This window comes from Acanthopagrus latus, chromosome 9, assembly GCF_904848185.1.
Source record: "Acanthopagrus latus isolate v.2019 chromosome 9, fAcaLat1.1, whole genome shotgun sequence".
Classification (NCBI taxonomy): domain Eukaryota; kingdom Metazoa; phylum Chordata; class Actinopteri; order Spariformes; family Sparidae; genus Acanthopagrus; species Acanthopagrus latus.
In genome coordinates this window covers 26074650-26083458 of record NC_051047.1, presented here as the reverse complement: position 1 = coordinate 26083458, position 8809 = coordinate 26074650, and the positions used below count along the sequence as shown (strand labels likewise).

General features: G+C 45.2%; 1 protein-coding gene across 7 annotated transcripts in view; it reads left to right on the top strand.

Annotated features, from left to right (window-relative positions):
• Positions 1–232: 232 nt before the first annotated feature.
• Positions 233–8809, top strand: part of tns1b (tensin 1b) — a 162035-nt gene continuing 153458 nt past the window's right edge. For 3 of the 7 annotated variants that reach the window (XM_037110280.1, XM_037110283.1, XM_037110277.1), the window contains exon 1: positions 234–602. In XM_037110280.1, coding sequence (XP_036966175.1) covers positions 507–602 — 96 coding nt within the window. In that variant the 5' untranslated portion in view covers positions 234–506. Of the gene's footprint in view, positions 603–8809 lie in introns of all 7 variants that reach the window. The other 4 variants (XM_037110284.1, XM_037110279.1, XM_037110285.1 and 1 more) reach the window with 2 other exon arrangements.

Genomic DNA, 8809 nt, shown 5'->3' with positions numbered 1-8809 from the left:
AACTGCCTGGGACATAAAAAAAACCAAACCAACCTGAATAAATAAAATCGAGCACATGTGCAGATTCTGTTCTTGCTGCACATGTGAGTGCATTTTAAAGAATCAGCCCCCTTAAGTGTTGAGTGACAGCTTGAGCAACCAATCACAGAAGCATATGGTATATAGGTGTGAGTGCGTGTGTGTGTGTGTGTGTGTGTGTGTCAGAGAGAGACAGACTACCTGTGTGTCCTCCACAGTCAGTCTGCAGAGGGACGTCACGCACGGTGCATGAAGACAAGTGCGGGAGAACTGATCCAGAACTTTCTTTTAGTCCTCCTCCAGTGACACCGCAGTGATGTCAGCCCGACTGCGCACATTTGTCGCCCGTTCGAGCGGAATAAAGCCCTAACAGCTCCCCCCCCCACAAGAGGAGAGGAGAGGAGAGGAGAGGAGGAGAGCAGAGGAGGACCGAGCGGAGGAGTTTTGGATGGGTTTGGACGTGTGCGCTCTGCTCTGGCTCTGCTCGGATGGGATGCACAGTGAGCTTCATCTGCTGTGAAGAGGACTTTCTGCAAATGCCTGTTTACCAACATGAGGAAGAAGAAGAGAAGAAGAAGAAGAAGGTAAGGAGAAGAAGTAGGGAGTGGGGGGTGTCCATGTTTATGTTCATTTATACATATGATTTATGACCCAAATGATTAAGATCGAGATAAGAAATCTCGACCTTTGCTTCCCACATGCAAACTGAACGTGAAGTCCCTCTAACCTGCAGTAATAAGCGTGTCTGAGTCAGTGCACAGTGAGAGAAGCAGCAGCCTGTTCACAGCCATCAAATCCAATCCAGGTATTTTGTGTGACTAATACCTGCTTTGACATTCTGCATTCAGACGCCGCTTCAGTGGGTGAATGAGGTAAACCATTCACCGCACTGAGCGCCAGAGGCAACATAAAGAAGTCCAAGTTCAGTCATGCTTGCACTCCATGACAAAAGGCACAGGGGATCAGAGGGATCCTGCCTCTACTGATGTCATGGAAATAATTGACAATCCTCTTCGTCTTGCAGGTGGTTTCTTTATAGTGAGTTAAATGTGTTTTAAGTCGTGACGTTAGGAGTGTTTTGCAGCCCGAGGCTCTGATTTTCTGCCCTGTGGAATGTGGTCAGTGACCTGTGACCTCCTCCGTCTGACCCCGAGCTTCACTTCACTTCATTTCACTTCCATCCGAGTCAATCTCACACTGTTACACACACGTTTGAAAGAGTTTTCAGAGCTCACGAACAACCTCCCTCTTATCAACACAGATAAATCCACACTTGAATATTTACAGATTCCCAAGATGCCAATTTGTGGCTCTTAACCATTATATTTAGTAGATAACGACGGGTACAAGCCTTGTTTTTACAGAGCTGATATGGTGTGGAGTATTAGGTTGAATGTTGTGTGAGATCAACACAAAAAAAGGCTCTGATTTCATGACTCATTAAAACCACAAAGGGCTGCACGAAATTAGAGAAAAATGACACTGCAATATGAACAAATACAGGAATTCTCACCAGATAGTTTGAACAACACAGTAGAGTTTATGCACATGATATCAACGTGGGCAGAATTCACCATGGTCACAAACAACAAGTGGCCGAATTCTTAGTGTTCATCAAGTGCTGCAGTCTCAACGTTCAGCGTGAATGCCGTGAAAACTCGAAAAACACATATAAAATGTGAGACAGCTGAGTCAATACGCGCTGCGATTAGAAAATAAAACTACAAAATGCTGACCGACCAAGTTAGATATATGTGTGGGAAACACCGAATTTTTAAGAATTGATCGTTGAGGTCATCCAGTACTCACACCTTGAGTTTGCTGCCGGTCTGACCCACAGCATCCTGGAAACGAGACCTAATCATCGACTATCTTTCCCCAAAATCACTCTGTGCACGCTTTTAGTCACTTATATCGATAAAAGCATCGACACCATAATTTGAGTTCCGGTTGTTATTCGTTTTAAAGTGGTGACATTGTTATCCTCGACCCGTCCGTGTTAAGGTTTATTCTCTAACTGTTTTGAGAAGATTGTGCCATGATTAACTTTATACTTCAACCACTTTCGGGTCATAGAAGAAAGCGTTTCAACTCTTTTATCCATTTTGGTTGTCAGTACTGAGTTGATAACGGTCGGTGACGGTTCTGTGCAGCTGGACTTCTGTAGCTTGTAGTTTATTTGCCAGCGTGATAACAGATATGCTTTAATTAGAATATCCTATTTTGCTGGTAATGTTCTTTCCTAAATACGAATGTGTGGATATATTTTTTTTAATATGACCATAATTTATATTTCCATAATCTGCCAGAGTTGCAGCTGGACCCCCTGGGGTTCGAGTACCCTTGGTTGGGAATCACTGGTCTCGGTGATGCCTCGGATAATAATTATGTGGGTGGAAAATCCTTTTATTGCTGATTTAATAAACATATTATTGCCCACCACAGCACAGACGTATAGTAATATAATGAGCGGCAGAGTCCCTGTGCTGCTGGGAAGTAACACCGAGGAGACACTTCTAGACCTCTCGTATGACTTTCCCTGGTGGCACAGACAAACAGCTGGCAGGGAGGCGTGGAGGGCTGTGGGCGCTCCGAGAGCGGTGGGAAATGAATGCCCCGGCTCTGCCAGCAGAGCTGTGGTCAGAGTAATGAAGTGGTGCTAAAGTGTCGAAAATAGTCACGTAAGTAAAGTAGCCAAGTGTCAGTCAGGCTGTGGATAAACAATAAGGAACATTTTTAGAAGAAGTTTGGAAAATGTAGAGCTGATCATCGCTGCTCTGTGCTGGATATCATCTCTGGAGTTTTTTTTTTTACCTAACCAGATGCTTGTCAGTGTACCATTCTTCTGCATACCTTTACCCTTTTTTTTCCTTCACGCTTACATTTGGGTCGGAGGTGCGCTCAGGTGTAGACAATATGCTTCCTGTGGTAATTGCTTGTGTGTGTGTGATGCTTGCGGTTTGTCTCCCAGACGAAGAAGAGAGTTTGGATGCTCCTGTCAGCGGCGCTCAGGGAGGCCCACCGTGCAGAACCTTGATGAGCGATAAAAATCTCCCAGAAAGTAAAAAAAAAAACCCTCATGTAAAACCAAAGTACACAGCCGAGTCTTTGAACCAGATGAGGGGGTCTTGAATAGGCTTCGAGAAGAATGTGCGCTGTGTGTTTTGAAATCTGGGGATTGTTGTATATAACGGCAGCACGTGGGGTTTACAGAAGAACAGAACGTAACCCGACTGCACAGACACAAGAATGGCAGCAAATGAAGAACAAAAATATTCTGTGGGACTGGAATTGTTTGCAAAACACGTCAGAGACACAGGCTTTGTCTCTGCTTTGTCGTCTTTAAATTGGCTGCAAATTGTCCTGAAGTATTTTGCTAAAAATCTTTTTATTTGACAGGCTGCACACCTCCAACTTCTCAGTGAGGTAACTCCTTTCCCTCATAAACGTTGAGATTCCGCCGTTAGCGTTGCGTTTAAATCCTCGACTTATCCTCGTCTTACTAGTCACCTCTCATCACGTGATCAGTGAAAGGTATCTGTACTACCGCTGTAAGGAGCGAACACACTTTCAGTTTGTAGTTGTAGCGTCCCTCGTCCGACTGAGGATTGACAAAGAGACAGTCGGGGTGGTAATGTAATCGCTGTGTGACACCGACTACTGCGGCAAGATTCATATTCAGAGTGAGCACAATGTCACAACAGATCTGCCTTTTCTTTTCTTTTCTTTTCTTTGTCTCTGTGCATTCATGAAATTGACTTATTTGATGTTAACTTGCGCAGGTGTCTTTATCTCGATTCGCACCGCCTGATTTAGAGAAAATCCCCGTCTATTTCCAGCCACATCTGTCTTTTCGCAGACTTTAAACGCTCTGTTTTAAAATAAATGAGAACACACCCAAGGAGCTCAGATACTTGGCAGAGGAAGAGCGGAGAGAAATTAGGAGTGGACTGGACTCCAGTGCAGTGCTCATGTTCCAGCGTCTGCTGCTGTGCATGAAGCAGCAAAGTGTTGCCGACGTGTTCGACATATGAGCTGATAAGCTGACGGTTTATTGACCCTGTGTGTCTGTCGCAGCAGTGTGAGGCATTTTATGTACATTTTATTGGTCTTGAGATAAAGTTCCTCAGTATGTAGCCTTCTTTTAGTTTCATCTAAACAAGGCTAAGAGTCCACAGATATGAGCAGATATGTGAGGCTGTGCTGTGTTATTTTTACGCTGGATATAAAAGCTGAACGCTAGAAGTTATCTTTACTGCTACACATGAACATGATGGTGACCATAACAACCATTTAAAACCATATCAAATGTGAATATCTAGGTCAGGTATCTGTGTGCCAGCCCCTCGGTGGGTTTCAAGTAACGAGCGGACCGACATCAGGAGCCCCGCCGACTCTCCCTCCTTAAGGAACTAATCCCGGGTTCAGTTTGATGCCTGTCAGGTCCCGCTCTCTATCCGAATTCCCACCAAAGTGTCAGACGGCAGGCGGGGGCTTTCCTTGGATTTGAAGATTTTCGATAAAGGTATGCGGTGAACTGAGAGTTACCTGCCGCCCCATATTGCATTCCAGCGGATGCCTTAGCTGTGTGGAAACAGTGCGTCCTCTGTGCTGCGGCTCTGGGGAGGCAGATCATTTCACTCCTACCTGCCGGCGCTGACCCGCACATGGGCCGCAGAACAAGACCCTCTCTGTGTGTTCCTCTGTGGAGCGGTGCCCGGTGTGTGCTTGACCCGGGAGAGGGCTGCGATGCCTCAGCCAGGTTAACCCCTGTCATTTTACCTGTTGGTGCCCGTGCACACAGGAATTTAACCTTTTTATCCCAGAGGAGGAAGCTTCTTTTAACAGTCGGGGCAGAAGACGCTGCGTCGCATTTATCTCGACAGTGACGATTCAGACAATAAGAGGAGATTTCAAAGAGTTACTGTAGAGTCTGATTGTCTGCTTACCTGCGTCTGTCTGTCTGTCTTGATGTGGTCGCTCACATGCGTCTCCCAGCAGGTTAAACCAGCTCTGACCAAGCAGCTGTTACGATTTCTCACACTTTTAACTGGTTTCTCTTCCACTCTACGCCCGTCCCAACAGACCTTGAAGGATTCGATCCAGTCACGTAATGAGAATCTTATGCACAGTGATCACGAAAGTTGGGGAAAAAAAACATGTGGAGAATGAAGAGACAGGAAAGAAATCAGTGATCAGAGCAGTTTCCATCTGCATTTATAAACTTAAGCTCCATTTATGAGCAGATGTGATAGTTTCGACCACTAAGCAACAGATCGTCCCTTATCTCCCGTCCTCTCCAGACCCTCTAGTGTTTGGTTTGTCCCCTCTAGGCTACTTTAGAAACATGCCTGTGCAACATGTTGGCCTCTGTAGTAGAGGAGTTTTTTTTTTTAGTATATATCTGAACTGATCCGTCCCTTTTATCAGTGCTGGCGTGTTGCTCTGACAGCTGCACATCGCAGAACAATGACTTCAAACTCAAACTACGCTGCTGGAAAACATGCAAAACGACAGAGTCAGTGCAGGAAGAGGAAGAAACTGTCTAAAACGTGGCCCGTCTCACAAAGACAGATGACAACAGTGCTCGTCGTAATGTCTGTAAAATGATCGTTTTCCGTTAAGGGTGGAAACACCTGCGCTGTGCGTTTTCATAACATGGGGTTAAATTCCAGGAATGCCGTGTATTTGCCTCCTAATCAAGCAGCACCTCCATTAGCGGGAAAATACCCTGCTGAAATAACATCAGCGCCACGCTGGCAGGCTGAACGGATTTATTTATACGGCTAAGAAAAACCTAAACGAAAACAAATCCTGTAGCAAATAGCGTCTCATTGCATCCATTTTAGATGACAGACAGATGGCTGCTCCGGCTTGTTCTCAGGCTACAGCCCAGAATTGATCAGGACTCACAGATATCAATCAAATCTTCAAACATGAAACAAAACAACAGCTCACACGCCGCAGGGATCCAAAATTCAAATCATTCGACGCACCAAAGAAGTGACGTTTCAAGCAGACCTGCTCTTCATCAGTGTAACACGACACTGAGAGTCGTCACATGAATATTTTCCTTACGCTTGTCTCCTTTTTTTAGCTTGGATGTGCGTGTAAACACAAAAATCTTATCAATCCCGATCCAACTTCCTCAGAACCCATCAGACATTTTGTTGACACGAGCTTCAGATAATGACACGCAAGTCCCGACAGCTGAGAACGAAAATTAAACTGAGGAGAAATTCTTCATCTTGAGCCAAGTACTTGCATGGAATTGTCCGATAATTTGAGCCTTTTTATTCCAGTTTTGGAAGTCAACGCCTTTTTTACTTTCAGTGCTTTTCGTTGGTCACAGGATGTGTGAATCCGATGAGCGGATATTTCTTTTCCAAACAGCCTTTTCAAGACATTACTGATTCGGTGATGCGTAACGCTGCCCACAAAGCCTGTGGGAAGGGAGGATAATGGGATACAAAAGGCGTTCGTTGAGCTTCTTAAAGTGTCTTTAATTCACTTGGCAATGCACAGTGGATAGAATGACAGTCAGGATGATAGATTAAGGCGCAGGGCAACTGTATTTTCCCCCCAGAGTCATGGTTGTGTGCCCCTTTTCTTGGAATGTAAAGCGGAGGCCTAACTTCCACCTCAGCCTCAGACCTTGAGGCAACATAATACACTCTGTTAGCCTCTCTACCATCCAGCCTCTGTGGCTTTGTGCACCCGTGAATGTGGCCTTTATGCTGCAGTTTTGTTGATATTTCTCTACGTGTGGGGGGGATTTTCTTGTCTTCGTCCTAATACTTGGCAAGGCGATGTGGCATTTGCTCTTGGCAACGTCCAAATCCCACAAAGTCTCACTCTGGGGGCCTTTGTAGCCATTCACAACACTTCCGAGTGATGGACAGGGTGCTCGGCTCTCCCAGGTCGCATCCCCTTCGCCTCAAAATGTGTCTTTTGTTGATATTTGTGGCTCGTCTTTTTTCCCGGGGTGTTTTTCACCAAGGTCGGATGCCACGGGGCTCCAAGGGTAATTACTGTGACAGTGGAGCAGAAGTTAGGCTGAGCTACCCAGGTCGCCCAATCATGTTTTCATCATCGGGAGAATGTTTTTCTTTGGGGACGTAATAAATCCCCCCTTTTGACATGCTGCATTTACCCTGAATACACACAGGAAGAAAGACCGGGTTTTTTTTTTTTTTTTTTCTTCTCTCCCTCTCTATTTTGCACCAATACTTGTAACAAGCTGAGGCAGATCATTGTTGCTAGTTCGCCCTCACTGCTTTTTTAAAGGATAGGTTTGCACACTTAGGCATTCCACTGTGGAGGAATTTCATAGGTATTTGCACTGGAATGTGGTTCCTCGCTGGACTGGGAGGGGAAACGTAATGGGCTGCATGAAATGTGACCATAAAGTGTCCGATAAACACGTAGATTACTCACCGTCACGTGCAGCACTGTGCAGAAAAAATAAAGCACTCTCTGGATAAACACATGACTAACCGCCACGCTGGTGGAAATGCGTCCATTGTGAGCTTCATGATTAATGTTTTTGGAGAAACGTAACTCTTCTCTTTACACGTCTCCAGTGTCTTAAAGATAACACACACAGAGGGACTCAACAGTTGATTGTTCTGGAGAGAAAGTTTGCCAAGCCTTTATTATTAGAAGAACAGGAGTAGAAACTCAATATCCCTCCATTAAAAAAAAAGAAACGGCACATGTTCGGCGTTCCCGTCCTGATCCCTGTTAATGAGAGCGGGTGTGTCGCCTCCTAAAGGAATCTTTAATTAAATCACACACTTGGACCCGATGCTACGCATGTGTCGCACACGCCTGAAATCCTACACAAGCGTCACCGGCGTGCCGCACATTTATATCTTTACACACAGGCGGTGGAGTTTATTTACGGTGTCCCCGAGGCTGTGTTCACACCAAAGCTGAAAATACACCCAGTCTATTTGTTACTCTCACGTGTGTATAAGCTGAAAAAAATGATAAAAAACACGAGGTGATCAGAATTTGTCTCCAGATTTAGCCGTATCTTTTTATACGTTCATGGCCGTCCCTGTAATATCTCCGGTTGTATTAATCCATTGCATGCAGTGCTGTAAATTACTGGGCAGGGCTGCCGTGTATAAATGGAAATGATCTTATAGATTGACAAACATCATTCAAGTAGGATCTCCAGTCGCCACCATGCAAAGTGTTTCAGAAATAAGGTGTCATGGAGTCCACAGGGAGGGGATGGACTTCGGCTCTCGGTACCATAACGGCACTAATCAGTGATGGCTGTCTATCAACGAGCAGTGAAAAATATAAATTACGGTTGTTGCAAGAATCTAAACACTCGTTCTGGTGTAGCTGTGGTGCAGTAAAGATTTCCAGCAACAATCCAAGACTTTTGCCGACCGCTCTCTCTCGGGGGTTACTGCGACCGAGTGTCTTGGCATGTAGTTTGGCGACTTCATTGGTGTCGTGTGAATACCAGTCTCGCAGTGTAAACTTCAGAATGCAGATGGCAGGTGTTGGAGGGAGCTTAAGCTGTAATATAAGACGGCAAGACAATCGCACAAAATGACAAAGAGATCGCAGGAATGTCATCCGGTGAAGTGATAAGTAACAGTGTTGCGGCGGAGGGAGCAGTTAACTGATTAAAAAAAACAGCTTGACCCGTTTTCATTTAATACAGTTTAAAGGCACTTTATCTAACTGGAGCCTGTCGGGTCCATTACTGTTATCTCAGCCCAACCTTTCAGGACAGATAAAGCACAGCGGTGTTCAAAACGCTAAAGTC